Below are 22535 nucleotides of genomic sequence, written 5' to 3' on the forward strand. Positions count from 1 at the left end.
GTGTGTGTGTGTGTGTGTCTGAGGTTGCCATTTACCGATTTGTATGTCTTCATCATCAGGCGGTCACTCGGTGTTGTTGGTTTGATGTTTCGAGTCAATAAAATCCACACAAAAATAGCATTCCCATGTCATCACTGATGTCAGATGAAACCCTTTTGTTTGTCCAGGCTCCTTATTTTTAGTTTGATTTTGAAAGGATTGCATCAAGAGGTCAGAGAGTTTTTTCAGCCCATGATGGACCTTGTCATTCTATTAATCACTCGTCACTCAACAAAAAGTCACCACAGTCGACATAGTTAGAAGAAGTGACGCAGTTCCTGAGTTCCTGTAGACCACTTGAAAAGCAAGCTGCAGGAATGTATGGCTCAAACTAGTTTCAATAACGATTCATGTGCTTATTAGTTTCTTTATGAATTGGCCTATAAAATTCCCTTCGGCAGGATCGACCCAATTGCCAGGGGACAGCGGCTTTTAAATAATAGAACCTTTCATATTTTTTTAAATGTTTTTTTAATGTTAAGCGAGTGTGAACATTGTATTAAAAATAATGATGATATTTAAATCTATTTAATAGCAAAATCTCTTCTATTAAAACATTTCCAAAATCCACAAAAGGTTATCTAACAAATTATTCTGCTTCAATTCGATTCATATTTATTGACGTTTAGCCTTTCAAAAACAACATTTTCACTGCGGTCAAAAAATCACAAACAGAGGCGTGAATTTGTATTGACTGAGGTGGTGTTGCAGCAATCAAATAGCACCATGAGTAACACAAGCACAGTGACATACCATTTGATACAGCCCCATCCATAATGTGCACACAATAGGGCTGAACGATATGGACAAAATTTCATATCTCGATATTCATGCCAGAGATATCGATATCGATATGATACGATATGACTACGGGTTCGGTGAAAACCAAATATTTTTCAGAAAAATAAAAACATCATAATACAAAAGAATGTGGAAACTGCAGTTTTATTGATGATAACTCACTGCCAGTCATCAACATTAACATAAAGTCACCAATCAAATAAATAAAAAAATCAAACATTTTAGACTGTGTACACGGGTACCATGTCTTTTGCAATGTGGTATGTTATAGCGTATGTAATGTCTTTATGTCTGGTCGACGCCGACTCATACGGTGTAACGCTACTGAACGCATTGCAATACACTCGGTGCAATTTTCGCCAAACACGACCTGCACAACACCCCGCTCTGGTTCATCTTATGAAATCCAAAATACCTCCAAATAATGGAGGATGATTAATGTTTTGGCACCAAATCAGATTCGGCACCGCTACTGGCCGCATTATCTTCCGCACTCGTCTCACTTGTCAACTTTCTTTTGGATTTCCCCACTGTGTATGTTGCGTCTGCGTCTTATCTCCGTCTGCCCCACCCTAAGGCGGGAGTCCCGCCCTCGTATGTTCGTCATTGGTTGGCTTCGTCGATCCACAGCAAGCATGAAATAAGGTTTGTGGTTGGCTGGCCATAGCGGTGCATTCAAGGGCAATCGTAAAAATTAATTTTATTGTGACTGCCAGAGCTTTACATGCAGGGCGAGCGCGGGGGAAATCTATATCGTTTATATCGTTGCTTTTTCGATATTAATATCTTGAATGTTCTTATCTAGATAACGATATGATAACGATATATCGTTCAGCCCTAGCACACAATCTTATGGAGCGCAGAGCATAGTTTCATTGAGCAAGCATTTAGAGAGCATAGATGCAGGGTGTCACATCCATGTAATTAAGGATTCTAAATTAATTTGTGCTGTGGCTCAGCGGGCGGGCATGATATAAGGTTATCCTCATAATATCTAACTTCTGATAGTAAGTTATTAAAATTGCCCCAATAACAGTGTTGAAATAAAACAATCGTTGATCATCCGTTCAAGTATTGCATTTAATACGTTATCCTGATGTCATGTAGTCACTGCCTCAAAATCTTGGTAATTTAATGTTCCTGGTTCGATTCCAATCAGGGACTTCTGTGGTATGTCACGCCTCCCTCTCTCTCTCTCTCTCTCTCTCTCTCTCTCTCTCTTAAAAAAAAGTTTCACTTCTACTGGGGAGTGCCAATGTGGTCTTAGGCATGAGGATTTCTGGATGAAGTCTTTAAAATTCACATTCAGCGTATTCAGGGTTTCCAGTTGGTCACCAGAGTAGAGTGAAGAGAGATGAGGAGAAAATAAATAACATATGGCGCCATGACATAAGTGTCCACTAGTTATAAGCTCAGTCTTACTTTGCAGTCTTACTTTGTTTATAGGGATAGTAATCTGAACTTGTGTATATTTTTAACAGTAACAGTTCATCTCGGCTTTTGAAGTGTTGTTTGACTGCCGTAGTTATGAGGTTGGAGGCCAAACTAAATTAGTCATTCCTGTTTCTCCAAAATTGATTCTCAGCATCAGCTTTCCTCATTGAAACTAATTGTGATTGAAAAAAACACTGCTCCTGCCTTATACTTTCAATCTGGGATTCAAGTTGCTAACTAGCCTTGAATGTGTCCATTATTTTATAATGTAAAGCCCTGTTTTGTTTGAAAATTTGTTTTAGGGTGTTTTCACAACTATACTTTAGTTTAACATAGTTTTTTTCATTGAACATTTTTAGTTCACACTGACTTTTTACAAATTAACCACGAGGAGTTATCATGAAGTTATGAAGACTGACATGTAATTTGTTGATTGGACATTGTCAACCTGGGTTATCAGGACACAAATCAGGAAGTAAAATACTGGTGAATGGAATTAGTTTGTATAGCAATGCTTTTGATGTAGACTATGTTCTTTGATTCAAAGTATTAATACTGATTATTCAACTACAAATCTACAGCATGTTAGGGGAAAATCACCCACACTTAAATAAATATCAAGAATGCTTGCTTAGTATTTTAACTTTTGAAATCATGCTACATATCTGTTACCATAAAATCCTGTGGTTTCCTGCTCGTTTGCTTTCCCACCATAAGCAAACCACACCAAAGTCAGCTTGAAAGCCTTCTTCAGGCGGTCTGGGTTTGCTTATCTGGTCTGCCCACAGGTTTGATTGACAGCTTTCACACCAGCCCAAATGAACCACACTCACTTCACAAATGGCCCTGAGTTCATATACCGAACCAAATGGTTCTTGGTTTGGTCCAGTTTTCTCTGGTGTTTAAGCCCTGACCTGGTGTAATATTTTGTGGTTATTTAGTCCTGGTTTGATCCAGTCTTCAGTAGTATTTTACCCTACGTTTTTGCAATATTCGTTGATGGTTAAACCCTGCTTTTGTCCATTATCCATTAGGCGGTGCAACAAATAATGAACGTAGTCAACAAAAATTGATGATCAAATTCATTGCCAGTGACTCAGGACTGAAAAAGTTGTGTCCCTAGTTTGCTCGGACAGGTTGTTATGGCACTTAAAGGGATAGTTTGGAATTTTGGACATAAGACCTATTTTCCAACTCAGCCGGTGTGTTCGAGACGTCTGGAGACGTTTTCAAGACATTTCATTCAGTTCTGCTAGTTGCCGAGTTTGCTTGTGCTATGGCTAGCGCAAGTCAATGGTTCTAGTTAGCATGGCATTAAAAACACTCATACCGACTCCTCAGTGCACCCGAGGCAAATCAATTGTAACGGCAGACTATCGATGTACATCTGTGTTGATAGAATGTTTGAAATAAAACCAACCTTGCATTTTTAAGGATTTATGTCTCAGCAGCAGCAGCAGCAGCGTGTCATACTTCCTAGTAGGCTATGGCAGCGGCGGACTGATATCACCTAGCACTTATAAGTTACCGGTTCTATAATAGTTTGTTTACCTGCTGTCATTGCTACAGACGCAGAGTAACCTGCAGTGCTAGTTTCTTCAATCTCAAGGAAATGGCCACTTTTGGAGAATATACTGAAACTTTTGAAATCTCTGATGAGTTTTTTTCCACCCAAACCCAACCGTACCTGTACGAGCCTGAATATACAGAGGAAGAATTGCGCGAGAGGGAAGGGCAGAACGTGAACGAGCGTCTGTGGAGACTGAGATAGCCCCCGCTGGAGCTGAGAACCGGGACCGAACAAACGGAGACTGGTGATGCCAGGAGGGAATCCCCCGCAACGTGTCCGAGGGTTTACGGTTCTACGGACGGAGCGGAACTGCGGGTTCGCGGTGCGTAATTGTGGGTTTGCGGGCCGTGTGCTGCCCCGTGTTTGCGTGAGGTCCAAGCGCTTTTCAGACAGCCTTGGGGGCATAAGGGCCGACTAAAGGCTACTGTGTCCCACCGGGCTTCTGTCACGCGCTTCTCTGTTGCAGTGTTGTGGTTACTTCACAACTAACTTGCGATGCAAGGTTAGTTTTGTTTCAAATATTATTCTATCAACACAGATATGTAGATACAGATATGTATGTGGGAGGTTTAGCTCAGGAGGTAGAGCGGGTTGGCTGGTAACCGCAAGATTGCCGGTTCGATTCCCGGCTCCTCCTAGCTGAGTGCCTGGTGTCCCTGAGCAAGACACCTCACCCCAATTGCTCCTGACGAGCTGGCCCTGCGTGGTTGACTCCGCCGTCGGTGTGTGAATGTGTGTATGAATGGGTGAATGTCAGTCATTACTGTAAAGCGCTTTGGACAAAAGCGCTATATAAATGAGGCCATTTACCATTTATATGTACATCGACAGTCTAGTGTTTTAATTGCCTCGGGTGCACTGTGGCGTGGGCAAGACTGTTTTTAATGCCATGCTAACTAGAACCATTGACTTGCGCTGAATGAAACTGAATGAAATGTCTTGAAAACGTCTCCAGACGTCTCGTACCGGCTGAGTTGGAAAATAGGTCTTATGTCCAAAATTCCGAACTGTCCCTTTAAAGCACAGCACCCCAGCATGCAAAACACTAATCTTGTCGGTTGATGGTTAATCACCAGTTATCGAGAGTCGGTCAGAAAAAAAAAGAAGCTAAATTAGCCTACCTAGTACAATTAATAATCGTGGTAGTCGATTATTCTTTTCAATGATACAACCATCAAAACAGTTGTTAGTCACAACCCCTAATATTCAGTGGTGCTAAGCTCTATGTTGGTTCAGCAGTTGTTGGTGTTGTAAGGGATGCATTGATGCAACTTTTCTTCTCCAGATATGATACCTCAACTCTAGGGATGCTCCGATCGATCGGCCGCCGATCGTTATCGGCCGATATGGACCCTAAACAGGTTGATCGGTGGGCCCTCAAAGTGCAGATCAGAAAAGCCCAAGCCCGACCCTGTGTCCTACACAGTCATCAACAGTATTTTCAGTCATAAAACGGCTCGATAGCGGGGGAGAACCGCGTTGAACACTGAGCGATAATGAGAGGGACTGCCTATCGATTAAAGTGAACTTGATTATAAATACAGGACATTGAGAATTAGTATTATTATTCTCCCATCCATTCTGTGATCTCTGATCGGTATCGGTATCTGCAGATTTATGATTCCTGTGATCGATGATCGGGTCGGCCCCCAAAAATGCTGATCTGAGCATCCCTACTCAACTCCCCAGTACTGACCAGATACAAGTGCCCCCATCCCACACACTCTGTATACCTCACTACGTAGAACTCATTGGAATCATTGTAACATGAAGCAACACAAGGCCAAGGATGAGAAACTGAGTTGACAGCTAAAAGTGAGTTAATGAAATTCAAATACAGACATTCATAATGACATCATGGGTGGTACCCACACTACCGAATAAAGTCAGTATCAACACTGATGCTATTAAAGGGATGCACCATATTCAATGTTAATGTTAATGATTTGGTTAAAGGATTTTTCATATGTGAATGTGACACGCCATCTTTTAAGGGAAGTAGCAGTGGCCAACCATGATGTGCCAACAGAAGACTTTCTGTCTTGATTCCATCATCTTGTTAAAACCTCCCCAGAATGTTTGCATAAGAGAAGTTCACGGAAACACACACTGATTCACTTTTTCTATCACTGAGCTTTTCGGGAATTAAAACTTGGTTCAGATTTAAAAAAATGTTTGAATTAGAACACACACTTACTATGGCTTTTCCCCCCCTCTCTCCTGTGTGTGTTTGTGTGTGTGTGCGTATGTGTGCGATATCGCTTGTATACATCTATGTTTTTATGGATTAATGCACCTACCTCTGGATTTTTGGTGCATTTTGTGGTTATTAAATCCCGGGTGTGCTTTTACATGCGTGTAAATTGTGTTTTTGGTTCATGGCTTCATGTTGTCGTACAATTTCACACATATTCACGGATGACTGTTTATGTTTTTGTGTTGAATTGTATTGTGCTTGTGGATGCTTGTTTTGGGCTCATTCGCATGGATGCATGCGTGTGTGTGTGTGTGTGTGTGTATGTGCATGTGTTTGTTCATAAAGGAGAGGTCCGAGGCAGAAGGGGGGATGACATGTATGTGTCCGGCCTGCTAACATCGCTGACGACTCGTACACTAACCAACTGGCCGCCCTCCCGACATGACGGACATACTGGTAAACCAACTGCAACTTTTCCTCTCTCTGTCTTCTAGATTCCTTTTCTTGCATATTTCTCTATTATCTCTTTATGTTTCGATTGATTTCTTTTAGGGATGCAAATTATTGAGTAATTCATTAATCGATAGTTGTTTCATCTTATCGATCGATGATCGATTAATTGATAAGTGGCAATTCTTCTGAGAAGCTGAATTTCCCTCAGAATAGGTTCTATCTACTGCATACGTAACATCAAATTCTATCTTCCTTATGATATAAAGAAAAATGCAAATCATATTTTGAATAATTTCATTTTAATGCATCAATTAGGGGAATTTTGAGACCAAAATATGACATATCGTTTCCTTCTTACAAACGGCTGGTTCCGATCCAAATGTTGACATACTAAATGGGGTTGAGGAGTTTTCAAGTTTTCAAGCATTCAAGAAAAGATGAAAACATAAATGACTAAAACACAGTGCTGAGCCTTTAAACTATTCGTTTATTATGACTATTATTATTATTATTATTATTATTATTATTAATATAAGTGGGTGACTATTCCTCAGCCTTCCTTGGTGTTTTGGTTTTGACTAAAGCCCCGTTCAAATACGTCACCACTCGCCCATCTCTGAGCGACAACTGTCAATGAATGTGAATGTGTTCTAGCGGAATGTGGCCAGGACAGGCGATGCGATGTGGGCGGGGACGGAGAGAAAATAATGTAACTTTCTGCGATGCGAGTGAAGTGAGTACCAAGCGCGTACCAATCACAAGGTAGAATAGAGATGATTGACAGTTGCCGTCAACAGAGAGTTCCACAGAGAGTTGCCGCTTGAAACTAGCCGTCGGCGGCAGTGAGTTTTTTTTGCCAGCGAGTAGAATTCAGCGAGAAAGCGAGTGACGGGCGAGTAGCGACGTATGTGAACGGGGCTATACGCGCCGTCAAACTCGCCAGCTGAGGGGGGGTCGGCGCGGGGGACGCCTTGCCATGGCAACGGGGGAAAACAGAACGTTGATGAGCCAAACCAGCCGCGAGGATTTCCCCTTATAATAAGCACTGCTGGCCTGCTGTTTAGGCCTATTATTAGAGCCGCTAGTTAAGTCCATTTGCCTTGATAAAATAATTTTGGGCGAACACCGAGACTATGGCGGCCGAAATTAGACTACGGCAGTGCGCCATAGTCTCGTCGTGTGGGAAACACTGCTCCCACTTCTCGTTTTGTCTTGTTGTTGTCGTCAGAGCCCTGCTTCGCTTGTGTTCGCGAATGTGCGTCAAGTACGTTTGGCGTCAAGCGCGCCCTCACGTGGACTGGCGGGGAATTACGGGTTCAAAACGCAATTAATTGCAATTCATTTATTTTAATCGAGTAATTTCTTATCGACAATTAATCGATAATCGATTAATTGTTTGCATCCCTAATTTCTTTGTTTCACTGGGAAATGTCGCCTATCTCTTAGCAAGGGAACTGGCTAATGTTGATAATAGAAATATCAGGCCATTCTCAGCTAGAGTTGCCTCCATTACATCCTAAAATGTTAGACTGGGTGTCAGCAAGTGTGAAAGTCTATGCACCGATCCAATATCATGCGATAGGATTTATCAGCTCATTTACACCACACAGGAGCAACAACACATGTCACTCGCCACCTGATCCGTACATCCTACCCGTTTGGAACTGCACATGTGCAAACTAGTACTACACACCTGTGGTTGAACACTTGTGCACCATATTTCTTTCCCTGAGGATGCTATCTTTTGAAGAAATTGCCTTGGCTACATAAACAAGCTAACAGCTAACATGGAACTTACATTATGAATTGTTCATTGGTCTATTCAGTAAAAAGGTAAATGATTAAATGTTAACGTGTTCAAATGTATGAAACTTGAATAAATGACTACACTTTGGAAAGTTCAGGTATCTGAATCGGTGTCGGAAGGGAGAAATTGATATTGGATCGTCTCAGAACTCAACATCAAACTTGCATCCTTGCATATTTATTGAGCTAGTATGACCTGAACAAGGTTTTTTTTTAAGCCAATTTTAGTCCAGTCGGATATTTACTTATATGTTGGTTCAATATGCATCTCCCCAGTGCCAGGAGTGGAAAAACAAAATAAAAGTTCCAGTATTCCCCTTATTCATATGATGGCAGCGTTACAAGGTTTGCTAAAGTATTACATTTTGCAAAGAAGAATAAGGATTAAGACAAGGCAGAGCTGTGGAGGGACATTCCTATCTCATGGTTGGCTGGATCATTGATGTAGCTTCAGGGATACATAGTCAGATTTGTAAAGTTTGGTATTCTTGTGAAAGAGAGAGACGTTGACAAGTCTAGACTGGACTCTAAGGGTGTCCAAGTCTAGAGGAAAAAGGAATGTAAATGTTGGGTTTTAGCAGCTTTTCCCCTTTAAGCCATCACGGCATGAATGGGCCCATGCAGTCATGACAGCTAGGGTTGGGTTGTTTTGTGTGTGTGTGGGTGTGTGGGTGTGTGTGTGTGTGTGTGTGCATGTGTGTGCAGACACCAGGTCTGATTCATCAAGTTTCAGAAAGAAACCAAGAAGCCCTATTTGTCACAATACCACTGACTCCGTTTCCTGCCTCTCTCTCTCACTCTCTCTCTCCCCATCTTTTCCTGTTGCATCGGGTTCTTTTCGTCTCTCTTCTTCCTTTACTGGAGTGAAGCCGTGTTGATTGATTGAAACTTTGTAGCTATTAGCGAACAAGCGGGAGAAAATAAAAAGAAGGACCCATTTGTTCTTTCATTCAGTCATCCGTCACTCATCCACCATTGAATCGACTCGTCCCTGGTGAGCTCTGCTGCTGAATGGTGTCTGTGTGCTGCCTGTTTAATATGCCAGTTATTAAACAGGGTTGTGTTATCTCGTACGCTCTTAAAAGTTGTGACTTAATAGCTCAAGAGACAGGCAGTACCGGGGTTAGCAGTTTTATTTGCTCTCTGTCTGTCCATGCAGTGGATTACGAGTGTCTTCCTCACTGAATGCGGCTTCGTGGCTCAAATGTATGTGATTTAATAATGCCTCTGTGGGTTATTGAGGACATTCGTTGTTGTCTCCCTGATGAAAATCTTTCAACACCATGTTAGATGAACTTGCTGAAAATGCTTCGTCATCAAGCTTAAAACAAGACTGTTTGTCTCAGTTCCTGAAAAGTGGACATCTTGGGGATATGCAGTTTTGCACATATTGGCTGGTAAATGCACATGTTCCAAATCAGAAAGTTTCAGGTGAAATGTATTGCTTCCATGCAGGCATTGTATCTATTTAGTTGATTGTTTCTAGCGATGAACAAGATTTCTGCGTTTAAATAGACAGCAGGTGAGCTAGTAGCATTAGCTGTTTGCCGCCGGTGGGCAGCACAGTCCTGCTTGGCTAAATAATGGAGCGAAAGGCTAACGTTAATGGAAATTGCATTGAGTTACATTCTGCTGTGTTCAAGATCTTTTCCATAAAAATTAGTAATGGGCAAAAGTAAACTTAAATGTTTTCATGATGTGGCCAAATGCAGAACCAAAACCAGTATATAAATGGAAATGAAGAAGTTTCTCACCGCTAACTGGGCATCGGAAATCGTGGAATTTAACTGTTATTGGCGAGGCAATTGCTGGGACTGGGAAATGTATGGGGGATCTATTTTGAAGTGTTGCTTCAGGATAATGAATGTGTTGGAGGAATGGCAGTGGAATAATCTACTGTAATTTGGTGTTTGGCATCTGCTCATAAACCTTCAGCTAAAGTCCAGTAGGGGTACAACAAGCACAGGAGCATAGGTTTACATAACGAGGCTGTCAAGGCAGGTAAGATGGTGTGAGAATGTTTTGTAGTCTCACTAAACCATCTTTTTAAGTTACATAAAAATGTATTTACTGAAGGATTCTATATTGTAGGACAAAACATTCTGATTTCCTAAGCGTTAGTAGTTTTAGTTGCGTATTGTAAGCTGCTTAGCCATGAATTAAACAGGCCATAATTTGCTTTCTCTGTTTTATATTGCTGTGAAACAAATCTCCTTCAAACAACTGTATTTATTCAAGTTTGTTGCCAAAAATTGAATTTGCCACATTTTACACATGGAGCCATTTAATTTACCTTTAACCAATACTAATTTTTTATTTGGAGCATGAATGCATCATAGTGTAACTCTAGAAGGTCTGCATGTTAGCTGTTAGCTCCGGTGCTGCCAACGTTACTAGCTTTCAATTTCAACATGGATGTTGATTGTTCTTTATAATACAACATAATCAGGGATTGACGGTGAAAGCACATACTGAATATTGGCCGACAACAATCGTCAGTAAAACTTAATTTGATAATATTATTAAAATGTGTAATTCATTTGCGGTTCACATGTATGCCGAATAAGTGTTTAATGTTTTTCAGTGGGATGTAAACATCCTCTTGTTGTGGTTGGGGAACTCCTCTTGAAAATGGCGCGATGTAGCTTGTATGCTTGTAGTAGTAGTGTGTGTGTGTGTGTGTGTGTGTGTGTGTGTGTGTGTGTGTGTGTGTGCGCATGTGTGTGTCTGTGTGTCTGTGTGTGTGTGTGTGTGTGTGTGTGTGTGTGTGTGTGTGGTTGTGGTCAACGCGTATGTTGAGCATCCCAGTGTGTACTATAACTTTGAATGCACGTGCAAGCAGTTGTAGCTTGTTTGTGTGTTTCCAGTCGGTGTGTGTGCTTCTGTGTGTTTAGCCAGGCTTGTCCATATAAGGTGAGGAGGGGAGATGCATTTGGGAGCTTGACAGTGCGTCCCTCTGGTGAAAAACCTTGAATCTGTCACCACAGAGCACTGTTAGGGTGGGTTTATAGCCCTACTTACTGTGTGTGTGTGTGTGTGTGTGTGTGTGCGCGCGTGCGTGCGGCTGTTGTTAAAGTAAGAGAGAGTAGTGTGAAAGCGAGGGAGAGTATGTGACATTTTCAAAGAGAGCAAATGAAAAGAGACAGATCAAGAGCAAGAGCAGAGAGCACATTGTACAAATCATGTGTGTGTGTGTGTGTGTGTGTGTGTGTGTGTGTGTGTGTGTGTGTGTGTGTGTGTGTGTGTGTGTGTGTTAGTTAAACAGTGCAGTAGAGAAGCTTTAGCAGTGCTGAAACATGTCCGGGCAGGAGCTTGGAGAAGCTCGTCTTAAAACATTTTTCTTTCTTTCTGCACCGGATCCGGGGCATGACTCACTAAAATTGACCTGACCTCCAAAATACCACATTAAGACACCAACACATTGTGGAACACCATAGAACAATCCATGCTGTGATTTGATGTAGTAAGATTTTGACATTCTGAGATTTTCTGCAAGAATTGCACTTTTCGACAATTGGTTAGCAGGCTGTTCTGTTGTGGAAACTGATCCGACATCCCCTTATTGTCAACATACCTAGAGAAGCCATGCTTCCTCTGTAAGCCCTCAACCTGTAGTTAGTGGTTGTAAAGAGTCATGGAGGTGTCATTATCCTAGAGGTCACTGCAGGTAATTTTATACAGTGAAGTCAAGTTTCAAGAACTACAATAAAATGGCTACTATGGGGAATAACACATCACATGTTAGAGCTGTCAATATTCCTCTTTAATACTATTCAAATTTCATTTAATATTGTTTTCAATATTCAAATTATATTCAGGTTGCACGGTGGTGTAGTGGGTAGCACTCTTGCCTCACAGCAAGAGTGCTACCCGGGTTCGATTCCCGGGTCGGCCCGGGTTCCTTCTGTGTGGAGTCTGCATGTTCTCCCCATGTAAGCGTGGGTTCTCTCCGGGTTCTCCGGCTTCCTCCCACAGTCCAAAGACATGCATGGGGATAAGTTAATTGATGACTCTAAATTGCCCGTAGGTGTGAATGTGAGTGTGAATGGTTGTCTGTCTCTACATGTTGGCCCTGTGATAGACTGGCGACCTGTCTAGGGTGTACCCTACCTTCGCCCAATGATAGCTGGGATCGGCTCCAGCCCCCCGTGACCCTGAATACAGGATAAGCGGTAGACAATGGATGGATGGATGGAAATTATATTCAAATATTTAATGCTCGAATTCAGCCTATTATTAATATTAACTACACTACACAGGCTTATACGTTGCCTATGCCATTATCAACAATGTGGTTGTTTTACTTCTTGTCCACTAGAGGGCGTTCCAAAACATAACCAATACATATGTTGACTTACCAACAGGTGACAGCTTCCTAGATAAGTAATAATTAAAAAGTAAAACAATCACATTACTGTTCTCCTTGGGACACTGTCCCCGTTGCCATGGCTACGCCCTCCTCGTCTCACCGTCAGCTCTACTTTCACTTCCTCACGTACATCCTGCTGCTGGTCTCGTTCCAGATGAGTAAGCCGATGGATACGTGGGTCAATCTAGCTAGCAGTAAGCAGCATGAATGCATCTTTGTTATGACGTCAACGCTTCTAGAGGTTCGTCGATATCTTTGTTTCATTTCACCGAGTGCTGCCAGCGGCTATCTCCCCGTGCACCGCTGTCGGCTATTTCTGATTGAGACTGTGATTCAGAAAACTTTATTGTTCATCAGACTTCACGTGTCAAAAGCATCAGTTTATGCGGATAGGCCAAGGCGAGGAGGGTGAGATTTGCTAACGTTAGAAAACACGTTTCTAAAAAAAAATTATACTCAATTCCCGAAGTTCATTCCAACAGCCCTACTACAAGTGGCTTCATTTGATCCACAAGAGTCTCAGCTTTCCAGTTATACTCAATGTATGTCATTCCAAGATTGTTTAGGGACGCTGGTATGCAGAAACCATCTTGAATAGACGGAAAGGTTCCAGTTTCACATGATACCAGTGCCTTCACTCTAGCTCTAATACTGAGCCTGCTGAAGCCTCTGAAAGACAGTAAAGTCAGTGGAGGACGCCGGCGTCCGCAAGGATTGTAAGAGGTTATAGAGAGCAGGTTAACGCTGACCAAAATAGGAACACACTGGAACTTCGGTCCATTTGAGAAAACTTACTTTATAACTGAGGGAAAATGGAATAAATTAAGGAACTACAGCTGGGAATTTCCTGATCTGGGACATTTTACTCATCTAGTGCTGAAAATAAGATATAAGCTATGCAAAGGTGATACACTTCCATACAACACAGTCTGTGAGGTGTGTGTGTGTGTGTGTGTGTGTGTGTGTGTATGTGTGTGTGTGTGTGTGTGTGTGTGTGTGGGTGTGTTGTGTTGTGGATCGTACTGAAACCAAAGAGAAACTCATTAAATGCGACTTGTGTGATTGTTACCCTTTAACAGCAATGTGGAATGTCTGGTTCCGAACAATATTTGAAGATGTCGCCTTCTATTTACAGAACTTGGAATTGACTAATCTAGCACATAACAACGGATTCATAGCTAAAATGATTTACAGCTGTGAACTGTTTTTATTAGTTTATTTTAAGTTAACCTTAAATGTATGAGTTTCAGCACAACAACAACATTGAGGCTCTTTTAGTGGAGATTCACAGTTGTTTCCTCACCTGATGGCTTTTACAATTCCTGTTACTTCACTGCAGTGATTCCGACAATAGAAAATATAAAGCATGAGAGAAGTTTAAAATGTTGGTTGACAGAGTTGGTTAAAAACGTGCCGCTCGCTTCCAGCTGTGAGGGTATAATGCCTAAATGTGTGAGCGAGTGTGATATATAGTGTTGGATGTTGCCTGTGAAAATTTCAAAGCAGTGTTGCAGAAGTCAAGTGAAGCCAGGGGGTTTCAGAAAAGATCTTTATCCATAATTCAGTGTTCAGTAGGAGGGAATCTAGATCCTGGTGTTTTGACAAGTGTACGTCTTGACACCAGGGGGGCTTTTAGTGCCACCACAGAGTTGTTATAGCAAGTTAGAAAGCTTTAAACAATGAATTAAAACCGTTACCAGCATCAAGATGTCTGGTTGTTGCATGTAGGGCTGAAACTATTACTTACTTATTTGAGTAACTCGATTACAAAAAAAATGCTTGAGGCAAAAACTCTGCCTCACCCAAACCCTGTCTTACTGTCTCCCCTCGCACCGTAAGATACCGGTCATGTCTCACTGTCTCCCCTCGCACCGTAAGATACCGGTCATGTCTCACTGTCTCCCCTCGCACCGTAAGATACCGGTCATGTCTCACTGTCTCCCCTCGCACCTTAAGATACCGGTCCTGTCTCACGGGTCTCCGTCCGTGACGGTGTCGTGAACCGGGCGGTCCGGTTGTGCGTAGTTTTAAGAACCGATCGTTTGATCCGTCTCCGGTTCGCCGCAGGCTGGCAACATTATACAGTGCGGCCAGAGCCAGACTGGGAACGCTGCCTTTACTGTCGGAGCGTCGTCGTTCCGAATCGTTAAAAAAAAGCACCAGAAACACAACCGGTACCGGGACAGGAGCGTGGTGGTCCGAGCAGCCCCCCCTCCCCGCAGCATCAGGCAGCCACAAACCGGAGCAGTGAGGAGTCAGACATGATAATAACATTTAACATTGTTTAAAATATAATTTTAAGTTATTTTTAAACAATTTAGGTTATTTTGATTTCTTGTTTGTATTGAGAGAGAGAGAAAAAAATTGTAGTCTTTTTCCTTTCTTTTTCCTTCTTTATTCCTGTTTATAGTCATTGACCAAATGTGTTAAGAAATGAACAGTGTATGGGAACTACATACAATGTTAATTTTTTATCCGATTACTCGATTAATCGATGGAATAATCGGTAGATTACTCGATAACAAAAAGATTCAATAGCTGCAGCCCTAGTTGCATGTGTGCACCGATAGTCAGGCTCTACATGCAGATGTATGCATATGAGCAGGCTGGTTCAGCACTGGTTACCTGAAGTCAGCACATGTATCTAAACTGCAGACACTTTTACTTCCATCACCTGGATATTGTGACGCCCATCCCACTGGCTGACAAGGGAGGGCCATCAGCTGATCAGGCTCACCTGGGTCCTCAGGCTGTAAAGCTGGGCCATGGGTGCAGTCGAATAGTCAAAAAATAAGGTCCTAACTCCTATTCCTAACTCCTATTCCTTGACCTCTGGGGAAAACGTCACAGGGTTAAGGAAAGGCGATAGGAGAACACAAAAGGACTTAGGAATAGTCGACCGCGGTGCTCAGAGAATCCGACTGTACTTTCTCTAAGCTACGTCATTATAACGCGGCCGCTGATGATTGACAGCTGATGATCGGCACCTGCGATTGACGTACGTCTGCGCTGGAGAAACTACAATAATGGACTACAAAAAGCGCATCGTCCACTTCTCCCCATGTTGGTTTTATAAGCAGCTGGTTCACTGACCGGCTTCAGGTCCAGCAGCTCCTCCTTCCTGTTTGACCGTTTGCTGTATTTACATTTCATTTGTGGTTTTAGTTTCGTTTTTGTAAAGTTTGTAACATGATTGAAATAAATAAAAAAATACCAGTCAATTAGTATCACTGTTCATACACATTTATCATCACTATTCCAATTACTATATGTCTGCATGAAAGTCATTGTTAAATATGTAAATGCACGTTTGTTTTCATGAACGGCCGAGGTGTGCGTCACTTTAAATGTTGCTCTCGCAAAGAATTGTGGGTCGGTGTAATCTCCTTTCCTTTCGCATAGGAAGGTCCGTTGCATCCTATGCTAAAGGAGCTCTGAAAGGAAGCATTGGAGCTCCTTTCCTATGCATTTAGAGAATTCGAACAGCTCTTATCATGGCGGCCACTTGTTTACTTCCGGGTCACTTCTTCAGTTAGGAACCTTCCTAAGCAAAAAAGACTATTCGACTGCACCCCATGTGTTCTAGCTCTCCCCTTTCCTGCAGCTTCCATCGGCCCTGCATCACTTTCTCTGGGTTTTGTACCTTCAACACGTTTGTGACATTACCTGCAGCTTCACATCAAACTGCTGCTGCTCTCGGTTCATCCGACACATTTGGTGCTGAACGCAAATGAGTTTGTTCATTCAATGAATGGTGTTTCCAAAACAGTTTGATTTTATATTTGTAATTCATAGTGAAAGTTTAGATCTGATTGAGGCACTAGAGAACGGGTTATATTCTCATCACTCAATAGTCAGTTTAGTGTTTTTTAAAACTGGCTCTGAAGGAAGACAACTGATTTATGATGGCGACCATCGGTCTTTTCATGAAATCACAAAAATACAATAGTTTCATTACCTTTTGGATGTTTAAACCTCCTGACTTCAGGACTCTAAAGGTTACCAAGTGTGTCTACGTTGGAGTTGTCACGAGAACCTCCATTTAATTCCATGACAATGTTTCATTGTGTACAACATATCTGTGTTAAAATCGGCAGAAACATCGCTAGCTATCATTAGCTGTTAGCAGCCAGTGGGCAGAACATTTTTGCACAGAGCTAATGGCTGATTTGCATTATGATGTAAATCAATGGCACCACAATGGGTCCGGATCTCTTCAGTAAAAGTGAGTATTGGGTGATGTTAAGGCAAGTTTTTGGCAACTTAAAAAAATATGTTTTCAAAGCAATATGAAAAAGATAATAGAGACAGAATTATAAACTGTTGTTTGACTTCCTTTAACCAGTATGTGAAGGGTAATAAAGGAGTGCATGCTATTGTTTAACTTTGCGTTTTCTACCGTGATATCGAGAATTATGGAATTGGTATTGACTACTAAATCTCTGGTAGTGTGACATCCCCAATCAATCTATGTGGATCTCTCTTTGTCTCCTATCCCTCCTTATTGCTCTACCTTTCTCTCCTTCCCACTGCAAAAAAAATACTTTTTTGTTCCGTCTGATGTGTTTGTTGTTTTATACATACATTCATAATAATCTCTCTTTTTCATTTCATCTTTCTTTATCTTGGTCATTGTGGGCCCATCTTAGTACCACACACACAAGTCACAGGGCGATCAGGTGGTAAAATTACACAGCGCTAATCTCTCAGATTAATACTTAAAATGAGTGCTTAATTACTTAAGCCCTGCAGCTGTGTGTGTGTGTGTGTGTGTGTGTGTGTAGATGACATACAGTGCACAAAACCAGCAGTGCCTCTCTCTGAATTATAATTTAATGTTGCTTTATTGGCATGGTATGTGAGTCCATTTGTGCTGCCAAAGCATGCCGAGAACAAACGAGTGCCGTACAAAGACGGTGATCACAGCACAGCTGACCGATAAGATTTTGCATGACCGTGCACACAACTGCATGCATTTACCTACAACTGCATGCATTTACCTTTTACATATACAGTATACATGTGATTGTTCACTAATAGGTTAATGTCAGGAAGCATGCATGAAATTACATTAATTTCAACATGTTGTCAGTCAAGACTAGGTAAAGACAATGAAGGCAAACCCTTTTTATGCAACTACGATCTTAATGCAGGTTTTATATTTGGAATAGCTCTTGCAGAGGTTTTGGCAATGTGTCAGTGGCCAGAATAATTCACACTGGAAATGCACTGATCTGACTGAAATGCTAATTGTGAATGAATCACTGTGGCCATGACTGGGATCATTTTTTTATGGGTAAGGAAGCATCATCTTGACTTGAACATTGCTCCCTAACTTTGTACAACAAATATGCATATATATATATATATATATATTAATGAATTAAAAATAGATTGCCCCCATTGTCACGATACCTGATGCAGCTTTTTGGGCCAGTATCAGCCCGATATCTGATATCGGTAAGGGTATTGGTTCACACCTTAAAGGTCCCTGTAAAAGGTCCAACAACACTGGATTCGATATGCATTGCCCCAAACCAATCCATGGGCCTGAATTTCAGCTTTCTAAAAGTTGCTCAAATGAGCTCTGCTGAGAACAGGCTGTTTCTGTGCCTGCACCTTTAAATGCTAATGAGCTCCGTCTGTCATCGCCTACTTGGAGAGCCACGGAGATGATGCCGCTTATGCGCCAATGTTTACGGTGGATGTATCGCTATGGCTCGCCTATGTGGCTCAGGTGAAGTTGCTGGGTCCCGTATGGTTGGGACAGATCCTTTTACGAGGGTCAGTGTCGAGGCAAAGCCAGCTTTGTACTGACCCTCGTTACTGAAGCAGTCCGATGTGAAGTGGATAGCACACACATACAAGCTAACACGGACCGTAGCCGGCACATTGTCATTAAAAATGAAACGCAACCACCGTCTCTTCTGTTCTTCTGTAGCTGGGACCGAATATAAGCACTTATGTTGATTTGTACAACCAACAACAGAACAATTTGCGTGTGTAGCTCTGAGCAACGACATTGTGAAACACCGCTATCTCACTGCTATTTCACTGCAGGACACACCGAACTTCACCTCGGTGATGAACGCCCTCTCTCAGATATCTCCTATCATCGTGCAGAGGAGTTCGGCCTATGGAAATGACTCCCTTCGTTGCGTAACGACGGGAGCTGAATCTGAACAACCTGTAGGAGTGCCGTTGTACCAGAGGGGGGGCTGCAGAGACCATGCAGGAGTCGCTTGTTTTCCTCATTCTGAGAGTTGACAGGCTCAGGGAGGACCAATTTATAGGTGTAGAGACCAGAGAAAACCAGTTTTTCATAATATGGGACCTTTTAAGGTCTTGTTCCTGAATCAACTTGATCGGTTTGTGTTCAAAAAGGCAAAACTAATGTTAAAAAAATTGTAAACAAAAGTAATGTGCGGGAAATGTGGTTACATTTTCGGTTAGACAGTTGGCTTCTTCTACCATTCAACAATTTCCTTGACTCACATGATGTGTAATGTTGTTAAATGTTACTCATTTAGCTGCTGGCTAGTTGGCTAGCTAGCTTGCTATTTCCACCATGCTTTTAAGCTTCACTGGCTGCAAAATGAGCTGAACACCAGGCTGTTTGGTTCCACCGGACTACACATGGCTGGTGTGAACGTGACTGTAAAATCTCAGTTAAAAGAGTGAGATGATCAAGTTCCATCCTCCTATCCACTCCACTCCAGTCAATATGGACAGAAACTCCTTATTTCTCATGATACAAGTTGGAGGAACAAATGATGTTGGTGACAGAACCAATGCTACAGCGTGTCCATGGTGTTTGGATGCCCTGTACACACTAAAGCCCAAGTTATGCTTCCGCGTCGACACAACGCAAGGGGGCTTGCGGACCCCTTACGTCCTTGCGGACCCCCCTTACGTCCAACGCAAGGGCCTGACGTGCACCTCCCAAAAATCCTAGACGCGCGTCGAGGCGACGCAACGCCAACGCAACACCAACGCAGCGGCATTGGCTGTGATTGGTCCGCTAACTACATCCGCTGGAGACCGCTATCCGGTTTACACTCATAAACACCGCCATTTAAACTTTTAAAAGGCTACTTTTATTGTTTGCACCTCGTTTTATTGTTTGCACCTTCTCGCTTTTGCACAAAGAAATAAAACACCAAGTTCTGAAAAATTGTGGACGTTTAAAGCCGGAAGGTAAACAAATACGCTATAACGAGGCTAACGACGATATACGCCAAGAGTCTCGGTCGGTCGGTCAGTCTTTACAAAAAACATAGCGCCCTTTACCGGTGTGGCATTGAATTGCATTTTCGACACGTAAACCCAACGCAGAACCATCATGGTCTCCAAGCAAGCCGTTGCGTTATCACTACGCGGAAGCATAATTAGGGCTTAAGGCTATGGACCTTTTGCAAAATAAAAAAAACAGATGTCCTTTGTTCCGTTATTCATGCTAACAGTACCATCTTATTTGAGAGGAATCAGTAAAGTTGTGCTGTGGATTCTTGCTCAGTTCTAATTGGTTGAACTTTTACGTATGAATTTTCACGTGACCATTTGCAAAGCGTCTTGATTGTGGAGCTCTTACATATGCACATAACTTTACGATATGGCGTTTGTTCTCCTCCAACTGATGGAAGCAATGCTCTTACCTTGTTATTTACATTTCATGATTACTTACTACAGCCGCATCCGTAAATGTTCTCACAGGCTCCCAAAACACCTTGATCACCCACTGGTGGCGGGCTGTTAGCTTAGGAAAGGTTTGATATGCAGAGGAGTTTTAGATGTCAATAGAGCAGTTAATCATGTGGTAAGTCAAAATCGTGATCACATTTTAGATCAGATAAATTGTGCAGTCCCTTTGTTAATGTTTCTAGTTTGAACTTCATAGGACAATGTGACGAAGGAAATTACATAAACTGTCGGTTTTTTGTGTGCCCTTAAGCAAGGCATTTATACTCCTGACTGGTCCATTTTAATGTTTTATTGGCCAGGATGTGTTGTGTAGCAGGGTGTTGCAGGAAAACAGCATTTGTGCTCTGTCAACCTTACCAGGATAAATAAAGATTAACAAAAATATTTACAGAGATGGAGTTCAGATGAGAAGGAAGTGAACTGAATGTGTGTGTGTGTGTGTGTGTGTGTGTGTGTGTGTGTGTGTGTGTGTGTGTGTGTGTGTGTGTGTGTGTGTGTGTGTGTGTGTGTTTAATAGAATTCTGGGTCGGAGTGTTAATCTGATTAAACTAGTTGACATTAGAAGGCCTAGAAACCACACACCCAAATAAACACACACACACACACTCACTGAAATTCACGTGGAACAAGAGGAAGTGAGACATCGGCTCAAAAGGAACTGTACATAGTAGCTTCTTTCTTTCTGTCTTCATGTCTTTTTCTTTGCCGTTGCTTTCTTTCTTTCTAAGCTGGTAATGAACCTTCTCATCTTCAGTCATCGCCTCGATGAAACAGTCATTTACACACACTTGCCTGTTCACACACAAACACCTACGCAAAGGCAGGAACGTGATAGCAGTGTGTTATAAAAGATGAGGTGAGTGATGAAAGAGAGGGATGGTGTGTTCCTGTCTTTGCTCTGATAGTGCAGGTAAACTGACATCAGTGCAGTGTGTGTGTGTGTGTGTTTGTGTGTATCTGAAGATATCAGCAGTGAGCGTGTTCACACAGTGTACACTTGTCAGCAGCTCCACAGCTGGCGGTTTATTTCAAACACGAGCAGAGAAAAACATCAGTTGACATTTTTTCAGTCAGGTTTCTTCTCTTGTTAGCAGCATTACTGTCACTATACAGACAATCCGCTATTTTTTTTTTTCAAACTAGGTTCCGAAAAAAAAAAAATCATTTAAATAAGCCTTTCCATCCACTACCTTTATGTGACTATAGTATAGGAGTTGAGGGCACAATGACATAATTGAAGCTGTGCCAGCAAACCTCAAACTGACTCAAAACGAGAGAAACATGACAACATCCATTTGAATTGAAGTGTCCTGTTGCCAATAATGCTGCTTAATTTACATACAATTCTTTATGAAAGGAATCGGGGTCCTTTGCATTTTTCGAACTTGTGCACATGCTTCTGGTGAAGTGCTTCTGACAGTTTGTGTTACAGCCAGGCTCCAATGTGGAAGTGGCTTAAACCTGCATTCTGATCAGGGCACAAAGTCTATGAGAAAATGGCCCTACTCCTCAATTGATTTATCACCTCAGCAAACATTATAAACGTGTATGCTCTCAACCTCTAGTCTTCTTCAACACAGCATCATGTTTATTTTGTAAATTATGGTCCCATTTAGAGTAAGAGGGCGTGGTCACTTTGTCATTGACAGGCCACTTCCTCAGTGTCCCGTTTGTGAGTTGTCCATGTTGAGAACTTTAACCCTTTTACTCTTTGTGCTTTCAGTTCATGAAAGTTAATCGTAACAATGTGGTAAAACATGTCTTATTCAGCATTTAATTGTGCTTTGCCTTCTCGCAAAAAAAAAACAAAATAAACTAAATGGTGATTTGAGGCTTCAAAAATGTGACCAGCCATGGCAAAACCAGGACCAAGTCGACCTCGGGGCATTTTGAGTTATTCACAGATTCTGAAAGTGTAGTTTCTAAGCTTTCCAATGATGTCTAACACATGGAAATTGATATTTGAAGAAGTTGTGGCCATTTGAATGCATGCTTCTCTGAAAACCGTTCACTGAGAAAGCTGGCCTGAAATATTTGCAAATCTCACCTCACCTCACCTCACCTCACCTGGCGAGCAAGGAAACACAATGGTGCTCATTTGCATCTCATTCAGATAAACCCTCCCCCCTACAGATGTCACTCAGTGATATCTGGTATCTGTTAAG

The 22535-nt window shown here is 42.0% G+C and overlaps 1 protein-coding gene across 3 annotated transcripts in view; it reads left to right on the forward strand.

The window, feature by feature from the left end:
- rgs19 (regulator of G protein signaling 19) overlaps nucleotides 1-22535 on the forward strand; it is a 41098-nt gene that overhangs the window by 7104 nt on the left and 11459 nt on the right. Inside the window, exon 2 of one of the 3 annotated variants that reach the window (XM_084016234.1) lies at nucleotides 6387-6497. The exons of 1 other annotated variant lie outside the window; for it this stretch is intronic. In XM_084016234.1, coding sequence (XP_083872360.1) covers nucleotides 6483-6497 — 15 coding nt within the window. In that variant the 5' untranslated portion in view covers nucleotides 6387-6482. Of the gene's footprint in view, nucleotides 1-6386; nucleotides 6498-9093; nucleotides 9295-22535 lie in introns of those variants that run through there. One more of the 3 variants, XM_084016235.1, reaches the window with a different exon arrangement.

Source organism: Eutrigla gurnardus, assembly GCF_963514095.1.
Source record: "Eutrigla gurnardus genome assembly, chromosome: 8".
NCBI lineage: Eukaryota > Metazoa > Chordata > Actinopteri > Perciformes > Triglidae > Eutrigla > Eutrigla gurnardus.